At 37.5% G+C, this 22,345-nt stretch overlaps 1 protein-coding gene across 5 annotated transcripts in view; it reads right to left on the bottom strand.

Moving 5' to 3' along the window:
* The window catches only part of MED24 (mediator complex subunit 24), an 87,249-nt gene that overhangs the window by 40,812 nt on the left and 24,092 nt on the right, over positions 1-22,345 (bottom strand). For 4 of the 5 annotated variants that reach the window (XM_058181535.1, XM_058181537.1, XM_058181538.1 and 1 more), the window contains exons 5-11: positions 12,671-12,744; positions 9,776-9,999; positions 8,611-8,722; positions 8,356-8,506; positions 5,721-5,834; positions 2,217-2,264; positions 259-341 (exon numbers count right to left, since the gene is read on the bottom strand). In XM_058181535.1, coding sequence (XP_058037518.1) covers positions 259-341; positions 2,217-2,264; positions 5,721-5,834; positions 8,356-8,506; positions 8,611-8,722; positions 9,776-9,999; positions 12,671-12,744 — 806 coding nt within the window. Of the gene's footprint in view, positions 1-258; positions 342-2,216; positions 2,265-5,720; positions 5,835-8,355; positions 8,507-8,610; positions 8,723-9,775; positions 10,000-12,670; positions 12,745-19,490; positions 19,530-22,345 lie in introns of all 5 variants that reach the window. The other variant, XM_058181536.1, reaches the window with a different exon arrangement.

The raw sequence follows: 22,345 nt of genomic DNA, 5'->3' as shown, positions 1-22,345 counted from the left end.
GGCAAAGAGGAGACAGGTCTTCTAAGATAAGTGGCGTGGCAGGATGGGGGAGGGAAGCAGTTGTGAGGAGTGGGAGCAGTGGGAATAGGGTGAATGTTGTACTGCTGCAACATTCATAATTTCAAGACTTGCTCATAAACACTAGAGGGCACTTATTCCATAACTTTGAATGGGCGCTAAATGAATGCTCGTAATCCGGGGATTAGCTATAGAAAGTTCTACGTCTTCTATTTGTGATGTTACCACAAAAGGACCTACTTGCACCGTTGATCAGCTTTATCCAGGAGTGGTGTCAGTTTCAGGAGGAATTCAAAGGCACAATTCACATCTTCTGTAAAATCCTGCAACAGCAGAACAGTACAATATATTCTCCCTTAGATCTTTAAAAATCTAGGAATTGAGCCCTGGTAACTCTACCCCAATTTGTTGTAAATTTTAAGATGAGACAATGCATTTCAATAAGATATATTGCTAAATATTTTAGAGTAATTGGAATATTTATTTATTTATTTATTTTTATTTATTTTATTTGATTTTTATACCGCCCTTCTCCTGAAGGACTCAGGGCGGTGTACAGGCATAATAAAACCGACAATACAATATACAAGTTTAAAATATGATTTAAAAAACTTATTTAAATTAGCCCAGTGATTAAAATTTACCATACTAAAAAACCCCGTTTAAAATTAATAAATTTAACATTAAAATCCCAATTTAAGCCAGCCCCGCGCGGATAAAAAGATGAGTCTTGAGTTCGCGACGAAATGTCCGAAGGTCAGGTATTTGGCTTAACCCGGGGGAAGCTCGTTCCAGAGTGTGGGAGCCCCCACAGAGAAGGCCCTTCCCCTGGGGGCCGCCAGCCGACATTGTTTGGCGGACGGCACCCTGAGAAGTCCCTCTCTATGGGAGCGTACGGGTCGGTGGGAGGCGTGTGGTAACAGCAGGCGGTCCCGTAAGTACCCAGGTCCTAAGCCATGGAGCGATTTAAAGGTCATAACCAACACCTTAAAGTGCACCCGGAAGGCCACAGGCAGCCAGTGCAGTCTGCGCAGGAGCGGTGTTACATGGGAGCTACGCGTAGCTCCCTCTATAACCCGCGCAGCTGCATTCTGGACTAACTGAAGCCTCCGAGCGCACTTCAAGGGGAGCCCCATGTAGAGAGCATTACAGTAATCCAAGCGAGAGGTAACGAGCGCATGAGTGACTGTGCATAAGGCATCCCGATCAAGGAAGGGGCGCAACTGCCGAACCAGGCGAACCTGGTGGAAGGCCCTCCTGGAGACGGCCGTCAAATGGTCTTCAAACGACAGCCGATCATCCAGGAGGACACCCAAGTTGCGCACCCTATCCTTTGGGGCCAGTAACTCGCCTCCAACAGCCAGCCGCGGCGGCAGCTGACTGAATCGGGGTGCCGGCATCCACAGCCACTCCGTCTTGGAGGGATTAAGCTTGAGCCTGTTTCTCCCCATCCAGACCCGTACAGCTTCCAAACACCGGGACAGCACTTTTATGCATTTTTAATGTTTAATGAAGTTAAAAAATATTTTTTTCACATTTGATACCCTGATAACTTTTTCTGTTTCCGTTTGTAGTATACAGAGTGAAATTGTATAAAGTGGTTGCTTCTTTTCCCTTACCTTTGTATGTGGTAAACTTTTATCTATATTTTATGCAATTACCTTGGATTAAAAAATGACTGCTGCTTTGGGAAAGACACTCTTTAATTGTTTCTAGCTTTCAGTGGAATTTAATTATAAAGGGTAGGCTGAGTTTGTGACTGTATTAAGGAGGAGGAGGAGCAGAAGTAGCAGCCAATTATAATGATTTCCAATTTCAAAAGGGAGAATCTTAAGAAGTCAAATAAAAGCTGTTAGTGAGCATTTAATTTTCTTTTAATTGTGTTTAATAAAATTAAACACAAAGATTTAAATCCCAACTCAGTCACAAACTCACTGTTAAGTTTCCTTTTTGTTCTAATAATCAAACCGACAATCAAAACGATACTGCTTGTTAATATAGGGATTTCACTTTTTGTAGTCACTGACATGAGCACTTTCACAGTTTACATGATCATCACTAGTCTAATTAATAAATTTTGATTTGTTTCTGTTTGTTTGTTGATCTGTTTCTGTTTTCCATGATTTAAAAAAGCAAATATGGGAAACAAAACAGAGCATTAAAATAATGCTCAAATGTCACTCTGGTATATTTTTTACCTTTTCCCCTGGAGAATACTTTTTCAGTTTCACCAAAACTTGTGGTATCTAAAAAAAAAACAATAAAATTAATCACTTAAGAATATTTGTTCCTAATCTTTTCTCCTCTCTCCTCCTAATAATACAAAGATCTACGTGTCCATCTAGCATATGTTTCTTCCATATAAATCTATTCCCATTCCTCCCATAAACATTGGTTCATTTTTTAAGATTATCCTCATAGCAATTTTATTAAAAACTGCAGTTAAAACAATAGAAACTAATACAAACTAAAAAGAATAAAAAAAATAGAAAGTACAGAAAACAAAAATAGAAAGCAAAATAAAAAACAAAGAAAAAATAATATAGTAAGAAATTTCATAATTTCTCTCTGGCCAAATCAGTTTTGGATATTGTTTATTAACTGCTATTGATAACAGCTATTAGGAAACCATCAATCGACAGGTTGTTATGGCACTGGGGGAATTTTCTTCAATATTTAGGAAAATATGTTTTAAATACAAGTTTAAAGACTTAAAAAATACTTTGGAATAAACAGCAAAAGAGTGATTGGAACTTTGATTTTGGAAAGTTACAAATGGACTAAAGATCCAAATGGATTTGAATTAAGATTTTGGAATAATTGGAATAATCCTTCCTTTGGGAAAATGCTTGTGTTTTGAACTCTTAAAAAAAACATAATAGGATGAACCTTGAAGGTTGTACATTAGAGGGAATCAAAAGGCATTAAAGATTACAACTAAAGGATAAGAATATCTAAATTTGACTTACTAATACAGAAGGATGCAAAATATTTTAATATTGGACATACTAAATGACAATTTTTGAGTCATTCAATGTTCAGAAATCAATTTTAATAGTGTCTGCCTCTCTATGTTTAAAAGATATCATGACTATGTTTAAAAGATATCATGAAAGAGGACATGTTATATATGACAAGATGTGAAAGTGGATTAAAAAATGACAGGCTACAAGAATGATACGGGAAAAGTGTTACACAAATAAAAAAGGCAGCTAATATTTTAGTAATTAAAAGGGATATACAAATAACAGATCAAAATTTCCTATATTGAATTTGCAAAAGAGGCTTGTCAAAGCTCCTTCTGTGAGAAGGACAAAAAAATATGAAAATAAATCAAATTTTAGGAGATTATTTGAAGGGATTAAAGATCAAGACTGTTAGAAGTAAAAAGAAGAAATATAAAATTGATTTATGTGATCAAGGTTAAAACAGATATGTTGTTTCTCTGGTAACCCTTAACGGACTTTTGCTGATCAAGACTAAAATAAAAAGGTTCCTTTTTTTTTTCATCAAATGTATATGCTGCCTGACTCCCAGCAATTCTGGGTGATTTACAAATTATTAAAAAAAACATTTAAAAGAAGAAAACAACAACAACAACAAATGAAGAGTAAAGATGGCAAAATGACAAAACTGGATGGGGAACAAAGAAAACAGTGTACATAATCTAAAGAGAGCTTCGGCTACTCACCAAAGGCCTGGGCAAAATGACAATATTTGTAAACATTTTGTGACATTAAAGTAGCTCAGCTAATGCCTCAGGAGAGTTTCAACCAGAGCTCTCTATTATATGCCATGCAATTGTAAATGTCTATATTCTTGGAAGAAATCTGAAGTTCTTCTGATATGATGGAGGTAGAAAAGGCAGATTTAATATCTCTGCTTAGCTATGACATTGGCTGAATATGAATAAGCATTTGAAGACAAAGCAGTGACATTGTGGAGAAGATCCAAAAAAATAAAGGAAAACTCTGATGTTTTTAATCTGATTTTCATGCTGTTTCACAAGTTAACTGTCCGATCTTTTATTCCATAATATTCCAATTTGTCCACAGGCTGTGCCTGTGTATATCTGTTTGTCTTTTTCATGTTTAATATATTCATCTCTGCATGGACAATTGGATACATGATGTCCTTGAGCTGCAGTAGTGATTTATTGAACAAGCCGGGAATGTTAAGTTGCAATTTGTTGAGTCTCTTTTGGGGAATCTAGTAGCGTCATGGTGTGTTTACCAAGAAAGCAAGGAAGAAGAAAGGCATAACCATCTGGCTTATGTTTATATTACAAAAACATATTATGCAGCTAAATGCAGACTTCTCCATACTCTACCAAAAGACACCAGCCCAGAAGAAAGAACAATAACTTGGGCTTCAGGTCACTAGTATGGCAACGAATGTCACCAGCTACATAGAGGAGGAATATATCTGAAAGCATGTATTTATGCAGAGTTCGAAATCAAGAAATAACATGGCTGCAGTTTTCTGCCACAATTTATGCCAAAATACCTGAAGAAAGGTTTTCCACATGGATTAGATAGGTGCGTAAATATCCTTATATTTTAAAAAGAATATCTAATCTTTGGTATACTGTCCCAGGAACAGCTGATCCTGACCAAGGTCCCCAGAACAGTTTGACCTGGAGTTGCCAAGAGAAGTAAACAATTCCCCTTATGTTGGGGAATTCATGCCATTGATTAATAGTGTCACAGCCAAAATAAGTAAGTTAATCCCATGTTCTTTCTCTCTTTATATCATCTCTTTTCCCATCATCTTTTTGCTTCCATATACTACTCCTCACAGGGAACAAAAAATATATCCTTCGTCAGACACCTGAACAGACTACTTGCGGTGAATTTTTAAATTCCCACTGAAGGCCATAGGAAATCAAAGTAAGGACCCTTCTGGTTTAGAAGCTAGCACTGAATGGTCATGTACTTGAGCCGTTCTCCATTTTCATTCTTATTCCTCTAAAAGTTAACTTTTTTTCAGTTGCAGAAAAAGCAAAAAACAAACCTACAAATGCATCCATAATTCATACAGAAAGCTAAAGAGCCATCTGAATGCACTTCTGACACTGCTATCATTCTACAATGAATTTCTTCTACCCATTACAATGAAGAAAAAAAATCCACAGAAGTAACTAACCAAAGAAAAGATGTACATAGGTCCATAGCTGAATGAGCATGAATGGGTTGAAATGCAAATAAGATTCCCTGGATATTTAATCAAGTTTGTGCAATGCTAGAGAATGTAAGACAGCTTGCAGAAGATGTAGAAAAAGCAAACAGCGTTTGAAGCCATATTTGTAAAGGAGTAATACAAATTTTAGAAATGAATTCATATTAAATTCCTTCCATTCACCTAAATCATACCATTGGAATAAACAAAGACAAGTGACTAAACAATTCTATTAGGAGTGAAAAAAACTGCTTTGTATCACTTCAGACAATTGTTTAATCCAATTTGGATTTGGCTGTAATAATTACAAATTTCATAGATAGATTTTTGCAGTTCTGTGTGTGGAAATATCAGGCATTAAACCAAGGACTTCTTGCACATAGTCTCCTGCTGAGCTATTGTCTTCTCTGATCTTTTTTGAAAACCAGATGTTTATCATGAACACTCCTCCATGACAGCCTTCCAGCCAGAATCCTACTGAAGGCAGCTAAGCCCAGCTGTCTTTCCCTGACATTTAGCCTTACCTTGAGGAAAGTGAAGGCTGTCCATTTCAGTTCTTCTGTCCCTTCGGGAGACTCAATCAGTCCCACAAAGCAAGCTTTCCAGATCTCCAGAATAAAGAGTGGGGATGGGATACGCTAACCAAAAACAGAGAAAAAAAATAACAGAAAACTTCAGGCCTGATCAAAAGGACAATACTTTTAATACAAAATAATCTAGGCTTCACCATAAACTAAATATGTAAAGGTATAGCCTATGCATAGCTTTTCTAGAAATTCAATTTCACCCCAACCTCAACCAAGCAATGCAGATTCCTGCTCTCTCAAAATTTCATGCTGCCAAAAATTCAACAATTACTTAGTAGCCAGTGATATGTAACAGGGTTTCTGAAAAGAGAAGCATTTTTCTTTTTTTACTAAGCCAATTATGCATCTTTCATTCCATGGAAAATGGAAAAGGAAAAATTTCTGTCAGGTCTCCAACCTCTGTGGCTGATGGGCATGTTTGAAATTTTAGGATGTCATCAATGCTATGCTTGCAAAAAAGGTAAAGAAAAGCTTTACCATTAAAAAAAAAATCCCAGCTGAAATGGTAAAATTGCAAGTTTCATACCACCACTATTTTCAAAAAGAGGAGACAGAACATGGAACCCCAAGAGAATCAACAATAAGTAGTAGCCAAGGTTCTTATATCAGGAATCCTAATTTGCTCGAAGGAAGGTAACTTCAAAAAAAAAGGAAGATCAAGGTCAAGTATCTAATATGTCTCCATTTCTGGAAAGGAGATTGGGGGTTTGAGATACCAGATATGGAGACATAGAGATACATGATTGTGTCATGGTCTAACTCACTAGCCTATCTACCAGGAAATTCCCTAAATAATTCCTTTTATGTCACTATAGCCCCATTCAAAAAGGTAGGTCACTCTATTCTAGATAGTTGTTATATAGTAATTTATTTATTTATTTATTTATTTATTTATTTTATTTAATTTTTATACCGCCCTTCTCCCGAAGGACTCAGGGCGGTGTACAGGCATAATAAAAACCAGCAATACAATATACAAATTTAAAATCCCATTTAAAAAACTTATTTAAATTAGCCCAATGATTAAAATTTACTCTACTAAAACCCCATTTAAAATTAATAAATTTAAAATTTAAAATCCCAATTTAAGCCAGCCCCGCGCGGATAAAAAGGTGAGTCTTGAGTTCGCGACGAAATGTCCGAAGGTCAGGAATTTGGCGTAAGCTCGGGGGAAGCTCGTTCCAGAGTGGGGGACCCCCCACAGAGAAGGCCCTTCCCCTGGGGGCCGCCAGCCGACATTGTTTGGCGGACGGCACCCTGAGAAGTCCCTCTCTGTGGGAGCGTACGGGTCGGTGGGAGGCGTATGGTAACAGCAGGCGGTCCCGTAAGTACCCAGGTCCTAAGCCATGGAGCGCTTTAAAGGTCATAACCAACACCTTAAAGTGCACCCGGAAGGCCACAGGCAGCCAGTGCAGTCTGCGCAGGAGCGGTGTTACATGGGAGCTACGTGTAGCACCCTCTATCACCCGCAGCTGCATTCTGACTAACTGAAGCCTCCGAGCGCACTTCAGGGGGAGCCCCATGTAGAGAGCATTACAGTAATCCAAGCGAGAGGTAACGAGCGCATGAGTGACCGTGCATAAGGCATCCCGATCAAGGAAGGGGCGCAACTGCCGGACCAGGCGAACCTGGTGGAAGGCCCTCCTGGAGACGGCCGTCAAATGATCTTCAAACGACAGCCGATCATCCAGAAGGACACCCAAGTTGCGCACCCTATCCTCTGTGGCTGATGGGCATGTTTGAAATTTTAGGATGTCATCAATGCTATGCTTGCAAAAAAGGTAAAGAAAAGCTTTACCATTAAAAAAAAAATCCCAGCTGAAATGGTAAAATTGCAAGTTTCATACCACCACTATTTTCAAAAAGAGGAGACAGAACATGGAACCCCAAGAGAATCAACAATAAGTAGTAGCCAAGGTTCTTATATCAGGAATCCTAATTTGCTCGAAGGAAGGTAACTTCAAAAAAAAAGGAAGATCAAGGTCAAGTATCTAATATGTCTCCATTTCTGGAAAGGAGATTGGGGGTTTGAGATACCAGATATGGAGACATAGAGATACATGATTGTGTCATGGTCTAACTCACTAGCCTATCTACCAGGAAATTCCCTAAATAATTCCTTTTATGTCACTATAGCCCCATTCAAAAAGGTAGGTCACTCTATTCTAGATAGTTGTTATATAGTAAAATAATATTGGGCTGTTACCAGCTCAGAATGAATACCGGTAAAATGTCCTAACATGATATTCCATCATATGTATATGTTCTGCATATAGAAAACTATGGCTAGATCATATATCTGGCTTTTCACAGATTTAGCTGCTGCATATTGTTGAACAAAATGAAACAATAGGCTCACACTATTTGATGACGAGCCATTTGGTTGGGTTCAACCCGTACTACATCAGGCCTGTCAAATTGGCGGCCCGGGGGCTGGATACAGCCCATGCAGGCCATACTCACCCTGGCTCTGCAAAGGCAAAAAATATCTATAGAGATATTTTCTCTATAGAAGGCCAAACAGAAAGACAAATACAGAGATACTGAAAATTCCTCTATGATCCATCCATACCTGCATCCTTTTCACCATCACCAGTTGTTCGACTAAAGGCTGCGGTTCTCCAGTCAGATTCATGGTTCCTTCTAGCAGCACCACAGCATGTATGGTGGGGAAGCCTGTTTTGTTTAGCTGTTCTGAATGAATTGAGAGCATGGTAGGGATACTGTACAGAATTGTGACACAAAGAAAGAAGAGACTGGTTTAATTTTACTTGCATATGGAGAATAAAACTATTTATTCCTTAACCTGTGGCTGTTGTTTGCTCACCTTTTGACAAGATTAATGCACTCCTCCAATTGATTCCGTAACTGATTATTGTTAATATGTCCTACGTTGTCTCCCAATTTGGCAAGGGACTGTTCAATTGCACTCCAGGAAGCTAAAAAAAAAACACCATAAAGGTTACATTTTAATCACATAGTTTGTCCAACAACCCAAAATATATCTCATTTATTTTTCTTCTAGAAAATTACACCACACACACACTCATAGGGACGCAGTGGCTCAGACACTGAGCTTGTCGATCGAAAGGTCGGAAGTTCAGCGGTTCGAATCCCTAGTGCCGCATAACGGGGTGAGCTCCCAGCTTCTGTCAACCTAGCAGTTTGAAAGCACATAAAAAATGCAAGTAGAAAAATAGGGACCAGCTTGGTGGGAAGGTACCAGCATTCTGTGCACCTTTGGCATTTAGTCATGCCAGCCACATGACCATGGAGATGTCTTCGGACAGCGCTGGCTCTTCGGCTTTGAAACAGAGATGAGTACCGCCCCCTAGAGTCAGGAACGACTAGCACATATGTGTGAGGGGAACCTTTACCTTTTATACACACTCAGTTTCTCACACACAAGCAGTTAGAAAACGGCTTGAAATTTGGCAGATTGCAACCTGGGTGGAAAAAAGGCTCTGTAATAAGTATGAATCTTATTAAATATGTTTATTGCTCATACCAATGAATAGTGATGAACAGGATCAGAGACAAGGATAACACTTCCAGTCTTCCTGGTTTCACTAACAATCTCACCTATTTGTAGGCATATGCAATTTTGCTGGATTTAAAAGAAGGGTATAAAGATATGTTTTCTATCAATTCAGTCTACTCATCTGCAGCTGCTATCCAAAGTTCATCTTAACCTAACCAAGCATGTGCACCTAGATTAAGTGTGCTATTGCTTCCTTGAATTTCAGGGAATGGGTGGGAACAATTGTTAAGTTTATAAAGTTTTGTGGATCCACCACCAAAAACAACAAAACAATGAGGATCACTAAGAAACTTGTGCTTTATAAGGAACCTCAATAAAATACTTCTATCATCAATTTAATTCAAGTGAGTCTGAAGCCTAGAGACTAAATGTTTTGTATTAAAATCTGCAGTATGTTGCTCTTTTCATAATTTAAAAAAATATCTCTTCCATATGAACACTGGCCACATACATGTATCTTCCAGCTTGGCAATATGAATCAGGGCCCGATTTTTGGTGCTCCCCAGGATTTTCACCAGACGCTCCAAGCACATGTTGAGCTGGTTCTCTGCAGCCCCCTGTTCCAGCAGTTCTTTCAGCTTTTCTGTATAGAAGGCAGCACACCGCAGCATCCAAATGAGAACACTCATTAGGGCACGACAGAGGCCAATACATTCTTCTGCCTTACCATGGCAGCTGCAAGTAGAATAAGGGACAAAATAAGTCATATCTAACAAAAAGACTATTTTGCTTGGCATGCAGACATTTACTGCAGAATTTCCATGATCTTTAGAAACATAAATGTAATCCTAGCTTCTTTGGAGAGGTGTGGGAGAAATGCGAAATCTCACAAAAAGTATCAGAGAAAGACTTCCCCCACTTGAACATGGGCTATGATGAAAAGAAAGAGAAAATATATGAGACAATAGGAAGAGGAACCTGAAAGAAAGCTCTGGTTCTCATCATTATTCAATTGTCATGGTGGCCAGAAAAATCTCAACTTTGAAGGAGAAATGACAGATCTTATTTCTGAAAGCTCCAATGATTTTTGTAACCTTCTTTCCACTTGCCTGCCCACTACTGACTTCCCAGTTTCATAGCCACTGCCCATTCTTGAAAGGTCATATTGCTGCATTAGGTCTTCTGGCTATTGAGTCCAATCAAGTTTAGTCATGGACATACTTTCCTGTAGCTACAGCACAGTTATAGTTTAGCAAGAGTAAACTCCCTTTATGGAAATGATGAGCCCACTAGTGAAAGCAGTAGAGCAAAATGGTGCAAGAGTACATGCACTATGTTAAACTCAGTAGCTTAAACCATAAAGACTTGTAAGTACCCTATTATGAGAATAACTTGCCAATTAGAAAATGCACATTTCAAATTTTACTTCTGTGGTGAAATTGCATGAGTGCTTAATCTTAGCCTTCCATCTGCAACGTTAGCATAGGATTGCTACAGCATAGGTGTAATCTGAATACCCCAAAATGTAATATAATGCAAAACATTATTACTTTGATTTTTCTAACCAACTTCCTGTCCATTGCTTTCTTTTGGGGATTTCTCAAGAAAGAGTAAAATATCAGGCGATTTATATTATCAACCAGGGTTATCAAAGTAGTGACATCAAACATCTTGCATAATGTGGAACCACAGTGCGCTTTCATTACAATTCATGTCTTTAAACAAATTAAAAAGAGAAAATATTCAATCATTCAGTGATTAACATAACTGGGCCCAAAAAGCAGATGGGGACATCTTGTTGACGGGACAAGTACTTTTTCAACAAGCAGCAATAATCTCGGAGCTGAAGGGTTCTGATCAAATTAAAAAGCAGAACATTGAATTAAGCAGAGAGAGGATTAAGTATTAGGCTTTGTATCTGCCTGTAACAGGTGTTTATCAGTGTTCTGGTAACAATTTAATATTCATTGTTTCTATTTTCTTATAGGAAGAGAAAATTTCTGTTTCCTCACATTTCAACCCACTCCAGCACCCTCACCTGTTACCTCTATATAACACATTTAATCTGAATTTAGAAAGGTAAGATATTTACAGAGTTTTAATTTTTTGAAATCAAAGATAAATAAAGTAAAAAAAAATATATCTAACAATTATCTAACAATTGTGGTTCTCCCAGGAATATTGAAAACGAGGTCGAAGATATTAGCATACATGATAATTCTATATATATTCAGTTGCTAATTGTCTGGCTTTTTAAAAATCCAAATGCTTCTCTTCACATATAGATCATAGTAAAGTATTTTTCTTCCTCCTCTTTTTTGTTTTCTTTATGTTTTTTTTAGTTTAGTCAATTGTTGAATATATAGATTGCTGAAACCATAGTCAGTTATCCCAGGTAAGTTAGTGGCTTCACAATGCTTGAAGATTGGACCTGACTAGCTATGTAGCTTCCTCCTATTCAGATTTGCTATCACAACCTCTCAGATTGATCAAGAATGTGCTTGAGGAAGTCAGGGGTAAAGTGAGTCTCACTGTATGTTCTCAGATATATATGTGCCTTAATAATGAGTAAATATTGTTTTGGGATTCATGTGTTAGAAGTACATGATTTTTAGAGTTATGAATTCCATTTATTTGTATTGGAATTTCAATGGTCTATCAAAGAATTTTTGAAAAGTTACAAGAATATATGACTGCAATTATTAATAGAATTTGAGTGATCTGAAATATATGGCCTTATTTTAAAACTTAAGAAATCTCTTGCTCAGATTATGGCAACTAAGCAGAAATTGCACTGTCTACTTAGGTGCAATTCATTTACCAGGATACTGAATGTATCACTAATAAAGGAGAATATTTGTAACTCAGGGTTGACATGAGAGGTCCTTGGTGCTCTCTGAACTTGCTTGTTTTCTTGCAGACATTTTATTACCCAAACTATGTAACGTTATCAATGATCCTAGCACCCTCATTAAATGTATCATTTTATCTCACTGTGCTTATATTCATAAGATCCATTTTCAGTTTTTACAGTGTTTCAATCTTCTTCTTTTGAGGTCCTTTGTTCTCTCTCTCTTTTTTTAAGAAGTTTGGTTCTTTTTGTTAACAATGATTCTTTCTCTAAGAATCACTTGGCTTCCAAGATTGCAAAAAGGATTTTGCTTTTGAGATAGTGAGTTTTATCAAGAGTTTACACTGTGAATAGAAAGGACCAAAGAGGCCACACCATCTGGGAACTGAGCTCAGTGCAAATACTCATACATAAATACATTTTGCAACTGTAATGTCATAATTTAAAAGACTGATCCTAGCAACCAGCAGGCATTTGATAAGCTACTGCCTGATAATACCAGTGTCTCATCTACGTTCAACACATATGCACCTAAACATACAATTCATTCCCTACCTGAGACGGTCACAGAACATGTCCATGATTTCGAGTAATGATTGGACACAGAGATCTCGGGAGAAGTCATCAAACTAAAACAGGGACCACAAAAACATTAAAAGTAACACAAAAATTAAGGCAGACATGGACATGAATCTTGCAAGGTTAATGTTTCCTACCATTTTTACTAAAGCACTTTGATGTTTCCAGAGCCTTATACCAAACGTTATTAATAGATAATTATCTTCCCATTATGTTTCATCAAAATGTCTCATACTTTATATTTTACAATTAAGTCTCCAATGGAAGTATGTTTTCTGATTTAACAAAATATCACCAAGTATTACCTTCTTACATGGAGATGCAGTCCAGTCTAAAAATTGGAAGATAATTACCACCTCCTGAATCTTTACCTTTTTTTTTAATTCACTCTACCTGGCATAGATTTTAAAACTCCAGCCACATCTGATTTTAAATCTTCCTGCAAAATGGATGATTCCAGGCAAGAGGGGAAGGAGACTAGTCATTTAAACCAAGTCTTGCATCCAGACTTCAATGCAAAATTTTAAATTAGGTGCTAACTACCAGATTAGAAATTCTGAAAATAAATCCTGGAGGAAATATAGAGGCAGTCCTTAATTTACAACTATAAGTGAACCCAAAATTTTCATTGCTCAGCAAGGCTGTTTTTAAATCAATCATGTCCAGGGGTGAAATGTAAAATTTGTTACTACCGGTTCTGTGGGCGTGGCTTGGTGGAGGGTAATGTAACTGGGTGGGTGGGGCCAACTCTTTTTTTTTTTTACTTTTTAAAGCCGAAGAGATTGTAAAAAAATGCTTTTAAAAGCCTCTGAGGATCAGGCAACTCAGCTGGGATTGCCAGAGGAGCCTTTTAAAAACAGGTTGTAGAAAAAATGGTTTTAAAGGTTCTGATGATCCCAGCTGCCTGATTGCCAGAACCCTTTAAAAGCATTTTTATAGCCTCTTTGGCCGAAGAGATTGTAGAAAAAATGCTTTTAAAAGGTTCTGATGATCCCAGTTGAACCGCACGATTATCAGAGGCTTTTTTTTTTACTTTTAAAAGCATTTTTCGGCCAAAGAAAAAATGCTTTTAAAAGTAAAAAAAAACAAAACTCTGATGATTGCGGGGCTCAGCTGGGCATGGTAAAGGGGCAGGGATTTTTGCTACCGGTTCTCCGAACCACCCTCTGCCATCACTACTGGATCAAGCGATCCGGTCCAAACCAGGAGCATTTCACCCCCGATCATCTCCTATTTTACATGTTTTTTGCTATTATTAAATGAATCACTACATCGGTTAAGTGAACCATGCAGTTGTTAAGGGAATCTGGCTCCCCCATTGCTTGTCAGAAACATCCTGGAAAGGTTGCAAGTGATAATCCCAGGACCCAGGGATGCTACAAGCCTACCTGTGGCCATTTTCTTTTCTGTAGCTTTCTTCTAAGGAGGTTACTTTTCACATTGCTTCAGGGCTGACACAGCCTGGAGCGAAGGGGCCAGAAAAGGGGGTGTAGCTGGGGTGTTGTAGCCAAAATAAAATTCTTTCCCTTGGGAATCAAGGATGTTCGAAAGATGTTCTAAAGGTGGAGCCTGAGATCACCTAGCATCTGGACTATATGCTGATTGGACCTGTGACTGGAGATTCTAGGGGGAAGTGACAAAGTTTTACTTTTAATTGGTTGTAAAACCAGTGGGAACTTAGAGCCAGTTTTCCACCAAATCTGTGCCAATTTGATTCGTCCCAATGAATGTTCTTTGAGGAATGTGCCTGCCTCGGAGTTCTCATTGAAGGAATATATTACTTGGAACCTTGACACAACTATAATACATACATGCCAGTTGTCAAGCACCTGAAGTATGATCATGTGACTGTGGAAATGCTACAATGGACATAAGTGTGAGAACTGGTCATAAATCATCTTTCTCAGTATCAATGTAACTTTGAATAGTCATTAAACAAATGACTATAAGTTGAGGATTACCTATAGTACACTTTACATATTTTGATTTTGACAGCCATGTGCTAGTCAGTTACACTTAAGATAAGTTCCCTCATTTTGTTGTATCATTGTGCAGGTAATGTTACTATGGTTTACTAACTCTCAATTAACTGGATTTATACCACATGCTAAACCAAATATTGTACTGTAACTTGAAAACTACAATGACTGAGTCTATACAACAATATAAACCGAATTGTATAAACTGAATTAGGATCAGGATTAGCCATGAAATCCAGCTCGGTGAGTCCTGCAGTTCACCTCATAGGATTGCTGTTGTGGGGAAAATAGGAGGAAGAAGGTGTGTTGGATATGTTCACTGCCTTGAGTTATTTGTAAGAATAATAAAGGCAGCATACAAATCAATCAATGAACTTGCCAGAGTGGGAGAGGCGTAGCCAGTGTCACAATGATACGGTCACAAACCCCGGGAGCTCCGGGGGGAGCGCCGATATCCCCATCGTTATGGGGGTCCACAATGGACCATAGCTGTCCTGCAGGGACAGCGAAGAAAGAAGGAACTGCCGGAGCGAACAAGGAAGTTGCAAATTTCCTGCAGCACCAGCCTTTTAGCCTTCGACCCAGCAATGAGGACACACAGCCATTACAAGCTGCCAAAGTCAGGACGGCCACATAAGACTTGCTGGAATGTTGGACAAAATATTGAAGCCAGGTAACCAACTCACGGAGGACTATTTAAAATTAACACTTGCCAAAAAATTTTTAAAAATTCTGGAATAGTGGCTAAATTGATAAGGACCATTAATGCAATAGAACAAAAGAAATGGAAGCAATACGCAAAGACCTGACAGAAACCTGAATTTTTAAATTGAAGTACAAATCCCTCAAACAAAAATGGGGAAAAAGGAACCCTTAACTAAAGCCAGGAAGCTTTATTTGGAATTTGGAAGCTTTTAAAATTTGGAAGCTTTTAAAATTTATTAAAGATCACAAAAAGGAAAAAAGGAAAAATTGAGGACTTAAAATAGTAATTTGGTGGAATAACAGCAATTTTCTTTTTCCTCTATGGACTGGAACTAAATAAATTTTAAACTTAAATCTATTGGACTTTAAATGGGACTAATTGGAAAAAATAAAAAATAAACTAAAATAAAACAAGATGCGGCTCTAAGTCAAGGAAACAAAATGGATACTTTTGTTAATTGTGGATTAGAATTGTGGATTGCAAAATGACACCTAAAGGGGGGAGAGGAAACTACAAGAACTCTGGCCATTGTTGAAAATCTTTTTATGGCAGTGATAAGATTGGTGAGAAAGGAGTGTCAACAAACTGTTCGACTGTGACAAGAATAAGAGCTATAACTTCAAAGAATGAAACAGAGAACAACCGAAATGAAGAGAAACACAGACATGATTTTTAAGCAAGAAATAAAAGAAACAACTAGAAGATTGGATGGAAAATAAGACTTAGGGGAAAAAAAGAGCTGCTCCAGAACTGACAACGAACAAAGAACTTATGATGTTAAAATATAAACTTAAGAATTATATAGGGGTTAATAGAGAGAAATAAAAAATGGGAGAAGAGGGAAAAAAGAGAATCAATAGAAATATAGAATAAGCAAAGAAAGCATGGAATCTTAAGGGAAAATAAAAATGGAATTGTAATAGATTAAGATGGAAATATTAATGAGATGAGAATATATAAGCATGAGATTTTTTGAAACAAGGGAAATGCTTTTATTTTTTACTTTCTTTACAAGATTAAGAATAACAACTTTAAAATCTTCATTGATATCTAAAGAGTTGGTTCATACTGATGTTATGGAGATAGGCAGGTGATAGAAATATAAAATAAGCGAAGAAAGCAAGGAATCTTAAGAAAAAATAAAAAGGGAATTAATATAGATTACAAGTGAAATATTAAAGAGATGAGAGTATATAAAGATGAGATTTTCTGAAATAATTAATGTTAGCTTGTTTTCTATCTTTTTTTACAAGATAATAATAACTTTAAAAATGCCTATTGAAATGTAAAGAGATGATTGATGTTGATGTTATAGAGATTGAAAAGAAAGAAATTTGTAAATGGAAATATAGGGTTTTAATATAAATGGGAAGAGATAAAGAAGGGAAATTTAAAAAAGGATATATTTGATTAAAGATTTAAATTCAGGATGGAGGGTTAGACTAGAATTACTTTTTTTTAAGAGCAACGCAAATAGGAAAATTAAAAAGAGGGGAAGGGAAATAAATCGATAAAATATATAAGAAGGTGGGGGAAAACTGAATTTGATGTGATTATATACATGGCTGATATTTTGTTCAAAAAAGATATTTTGTATGTGGTTTGTTTGAAAATAAAAATGAAATTGAAATAGATTAAGTTGGAAATATTAATGAGATAAGAATATATAAGCATGAGACCTCTTGAAATAAGGGAAATGCTTTCTTTCTTTTCTTTTTTACTTTCTTTACAAGATTAAGAATAACAAATTTAAAATCCTCATTGATATGTAAAGAGTTGATTTATACTGATGTTATGGAGACTGATAGAAATACAGGACAAGCAAAGAAAGCAAGGAATCTTAAGAAAAAATAAAAAGGGAATTAATATAGATTAAGAGTGAAAGTTTATAAAGAGATGAAAGTATATAAAGATGAGATTTTCTGAAATAATGAATGTTAACTTGTTTTCTAGGTCTTTTTTTACAAGATAATAATAACTTTAAAAATGCCTATTGAAATGTAAAGAGATGATTGATGTTGATGTTATAGAGATTGAAAAGAAAGAAATTTGTAAATGGAAATATAGGGTTTTAATATAAATGGGAAGAGATAAAGAAGGGAAATTTAAAAAAGGATATATTTGATTAAAGATTTAAATTCAGGATGGAGGGTTAGACTAGAATTACTTTTTTTTAAGAGCAACGCAAATAGGAAAATTAAAAAGAGGGGAAGGGAAATAAATCGATAAAATATATAAGAAGGTGGGGGAAAACTGAATTTGATGTGATTATATACATGGCTGATATTTTGTTCAAAAAAGATATTTTGTATGTGGTTTGTTTGAAAATAAAAAAAAAATTCCAAAAAAAATTATAAATTTGCCAGAATGTAGGAATGAGCCTTAAAACATAATTAAATACATGATTCTAGATTTAAAATTCAAAGTTTAATTCTGGGGAATGGCATATAAAGGATTTGCCCAGGGTAAGCAACCAGAATTACTGGGAGTTGGATGGTGTGTGCACTATATAAATATTTCTCAGGAAAGGAAGAGGAAAAACTATAATGACTGTGGCATCTAAGGTCTCTATTTTCACATAACCAGTTCTGAAAGGGTTCCATGACATAAAAATCAATCAGACTAATGAAATATATTTGCATATGTTATGATTTTTTTTTAGTGAAATGCATATTTACAGTATTTGTTTCTTTGTTAAATGGATAAGGATAGAAAAAGTTTGTTGAAGTCAGGTCTAAAAAGCAGATGACAATTAGGCAATGCTGCCAAGTGAATAAGATCTTATACCAGGGGTCGGTAACCTTAAACACTCGAAGAGCCATTTGGACCCATTTCCCACAGAAAACACCAGGAGCCACAAAACCTGGGTGGGTGTGGCCAACTCGGATTTGTCACTCCCAGTCACATGACGAAGACCTCAGTCACGCCTACCCAGGTTTTGTGGCTCTCAGTATTTTTCTTTTCTCTAGGAAACAGGTATCTCTCTCTCGCTCTGTGTCTCTCTCTTTTCTGTCTCTCTCTCTTTCTTTCTCCCACTTTGTCTGTCTTTCTCTCTCTCTCATCTCCCTGTCTCTCTCCCTCTCATCTCTCTCTTTCTCTTTCTCCCTCTCCCTTTCTCTCTCTCATCTCTCTCTGTCTTTCTCCTTGTGTCTTTCTCCTTGTCTCTATCTCCCTGTCATCTCTCTCATCTCTCTCTTTTGTGTGTGTCTGTGTGTCTGTGTGTGTTCCCTCTTGAACCATTTCCCAAAACAGGCAAGGGTTGAGGTTTTTGTTGTTGCTGATGAGGTTGTTCTTCCTTCTTCTTTGGTTGCTTTTTAGAATGATTTAAATCAAGATCGTATCAGGCTCCCAGATAAATAAAGCTATTCCAGAGTGGGAGAGAAGCACCCCTGTACTGGCCTCTGCTTCTGGTCCTTGGTGCTGTGCGCACCTCAGTCACTCACGGAGACACATGACTTTCTCTCCACCCTGAGACATTGGCCCAGCCCAGCTGCAGCTGATGGAGAAAGTGCATGTCTCCCTGAGCAACCGAGGCGCACACAGCACCAAAAAGGGCTGAAGAAGAGGCAAGTACAGGGGGCTTCTCCTGCTCTGGAATATGGAACTAATATCCATCTGCCACCGCCGCCCTTACCTTCTCAGGCAAGGAGTGACTGGGAGGGGAGGGCAAAGGGTGGGGCCAGCAAGTGGTGGGTTCAGCTGACAGGGAGCCACAGTACGGGACAAAAGAGTTGCACGCGGCTCTGGAGCCGCAGGTTGCCGACAATCATCTTATACCTTTAAATCTTCCTCTTTTTCTTGTTTTACGAAACTTGCCAAAGCACACATATAGAACCAATATTCATGGTACTATATTTTCAAGCATGAATAATAGAAACAATGGTAAAATGTTGCACTCAGTCATATGGGTTAGTATTTGCTGCAAGGCTCTAAGGAAAACTAACACTTCTCCCTGGCTCACAAAATCTGCTAAATTGCACACCTGATGTCATATCTGAACAGGTTTCTGGGGGATCTGAATATACACTGGTGCCCTCTATATGAGCCAAGCCTGCAAAGGGTAGAATGACAAAATTCAGAGGAGGTATACAGAGAAATGTTGGAATACTACCTTGCTGATGGCCATCAGAACAGTAGAATATGACACCATCTGTAAACAAGAGAAAGGGTTACAAGCTAAAGCTAATATTTAATCAAACCCACAAACAAGGCCTGCCATTTCAACTGCTGTGTGAAAGGGTGAGGGACACCAAGGTCACCTATCAGCTGCCTGATTGCCAGAACCCTTAAAAAGCATTTTTATAGCCTCTTTGGCCGAAGAGATTGTAGAAAAAATGCTTTTAAAAGGTTCTGATGATCCCAGTTGAACCGCACGATTATCAGAGGCTTTTTTTTTTACTTTTAAAAGCATTTTTCGGCCAAAGAAAAAATGCTTTTAAAAGTAAAAAAAAACAAAACTCTGATGATTGGGGGGGTCAGCTGGGCATGGGAAAGGGCAGGATTTTGCTACCGGTTCTCCGAACCACCCTCTGCCATCACTACTGGATCAAGCGATCCGGTCCAAACCAGGAGCATTTCACCCCCGATCATCTCCTATTTTACATGTTTTTTGCTATTATTAAATGAATCACTACATCGGTTAAGTGAACCATGCAGTTGTTAAGGGAATCTGGCTCCCCCATTGCTTGTCAGAAACATCCTGGAAAGGTTGCAAGTGATAATCCCAGGACCCAGGGATGCTACAAGCCTACCTGTGGCCATTTTCTTTTCTGTAGCTTTCTTCTAAGGAGGTTACTTTTCACATTGCTTCAGGGCTGACACAGCCTGGAGCGAAGGGGCCAGAAAAGGGGGTGTAGCTGGGGTGTTGTAGCCAAAATAAAATTCTTTCCCTTGGGAATCAAGGATGTTCGAAAGATGTTCGAAAGGTGGAGCCTGAGATCACCTAGCATCTGGACTATATGCTGATTGGACCTGTGACTGGAGATTCTAGGGGGAAGTGACAAAGTTTTACTTTTAATTGGTTGTAAAACCAGTGGGAACTTAGAGCCAGTTTTCCACCAAATCTGTGCCAATTTGATTCGTCCCAATGAATGTTCTTTGAGGAATGTGCCTGCCTCGGAGTTCTCATTGAAGGAATATATTACTTGGAACCTTGACACAACTATAATACATACATGCCAGTTGTCAAGCACCTGAAGTATGATCATGTGACTGTGGAAATGCTACAATGGACATAAGTGTGAGAACTGGTCATAAATCATCTTTCTCAGTATCAATGTAACTTTGAATAGTCATTAAACAAATGACTATAAGTTGAGGATTACCTATAGTACACTTTACATATTTTGATTTTGACAGCCATGTGCTAGTCAGTTACACTTAAGATAAGTTCCCTCATTTTGTTGTATCATTGTGCAGGTAATGTTACTATGGTTTACTAACTCTCAATTAACTGGATTTATACCACATGCTAAACCAAATATTGTACTGTAACTTGAAAACTACAATGACTGAGTCTATACAACAATATAAACCGAATTGTATAAACTGAATTAGGATCAGGATTAGCCATGAAATCCAGCTCGGTGAGTCCTGCAGTTCACCTCATAGGATTGCTGTTGTGGGGAAAATAGGAGGAAGAAGGTGTGTTGGATATGTTCACTGCCTTGAGTTATTTGTAAGAATAATAAAGGCAGCATACAAATCAATCAATGAACTTGCCAGAGTGGGAGAGGCGAGCCAGTGCCACAATGATACGGCCACAACCCCCGGGAGCTCCGGGGGAACGCCGAAATTCCCATCATTATGGGGGTCCACAATGGACCATAGCTGTCCTGCAGGGACAGCAAAGAAAGAAGAAACCAGCCGGAGCGAACAGGGAAGTTGCAAATTCCCAGCAGCACTGGTTTTATTGCCTTCGACCCTGCGATGAGGAGACACAGCCATTAAAGATGCCAAAGTCAGGACAGCCACATAAGATTGTGCTGGAGTGAAGCGGTGAGTTGGACAAAATATTGAAGCCAGGTAACCAACTCACGGAGGACTATTTAAAATTAACACTTGCCAAAAAATTTTTAAAAATTCTGGAATAGTGGCTAAATTGATAAGGACCATTAATGCAATAGAACAAAAGAAATGGAAGCAATACGCAAAGACCTGACAGAAACCTGAATTTTTAAATTGAAGTACAAATCCCTCAAACAAAAATGGGGAAAAAGGAACCCTTAACTAAAGCCAGGAAGCTTTATTTGGAATTTGGAAGCTTTTAAAATTTGGAAGCTTTTAAAATTTATTAAAGATCACAAAAAGGAAAAAAGGAAAAATTGAGGACTTAAAATAGTAATTTGGTGGAATAACAGCAATTTTCTTTTTCCTCTATGGACTGGAACTAAATAAATTTTAAACTTAAATCTATTGGACTTTAAATGGGACTAATTGGAAAAAATAAAAAATAAACTAAAATAAAACAAGATGCGGCTCTAAGTCAAGGAAACAAAATGGATACTTTTGTTAATTGTGGATTAGAATTGTGGATTGCAAAATGACACCTAAAGGGGGGAGAGGAAACTACAAGAACTCTGGCCATTGTTGAAAATCTTTTTATGGCAGTGATAAGATTGGTGAGAAAGGAGTGTCAACAAACTGTTCGACTGTGACAAGAATAAGAGCTATAACTTCAAAGAATGAAACAGAGAACAACCGAAATGAAGAGAAACACAGACATGATTTTTAAGCAAGAAATAAAAGAAACAACTAGAAGATTGGATGGAAAATAAGACTTAGGGGAAAAAAAGAGCTGCTCCAGAACTGACAACGAACAAAGAACTTATGATGTTAAAATATAAACTTAAGAATTATATAGGGGTTAATAGAGAGAAATAAAAAATGGGAGAAGAGGGAAAAAAGAGAATCAATAGAAATATAGAATAAGCAAAGAAAGCATGGAATCTTAAGGGAAAATAAAAA

The sequence above is a fragment of the Ahaetulla prasina genome, chromosome 4 (genome assembly GCF_028640845.1).
Source record: "Ahaetulla prasina isolate Xishuangbanna chromosome 4, ASM2864084v1, whole genome shotgun sequence".
Classification (NCBI taxonomy): domain Eukaryota; kingdom Metazoa; phylum Chordata; class Lepidosauria; order Squamata; family Colubridae; genus Ahaetulla; species Ahaetulla prasina.
Note: the sequence above shows the minus strand (reverse complement) of the source record. Positions and strands in the feature narration are given on the sequence as shown.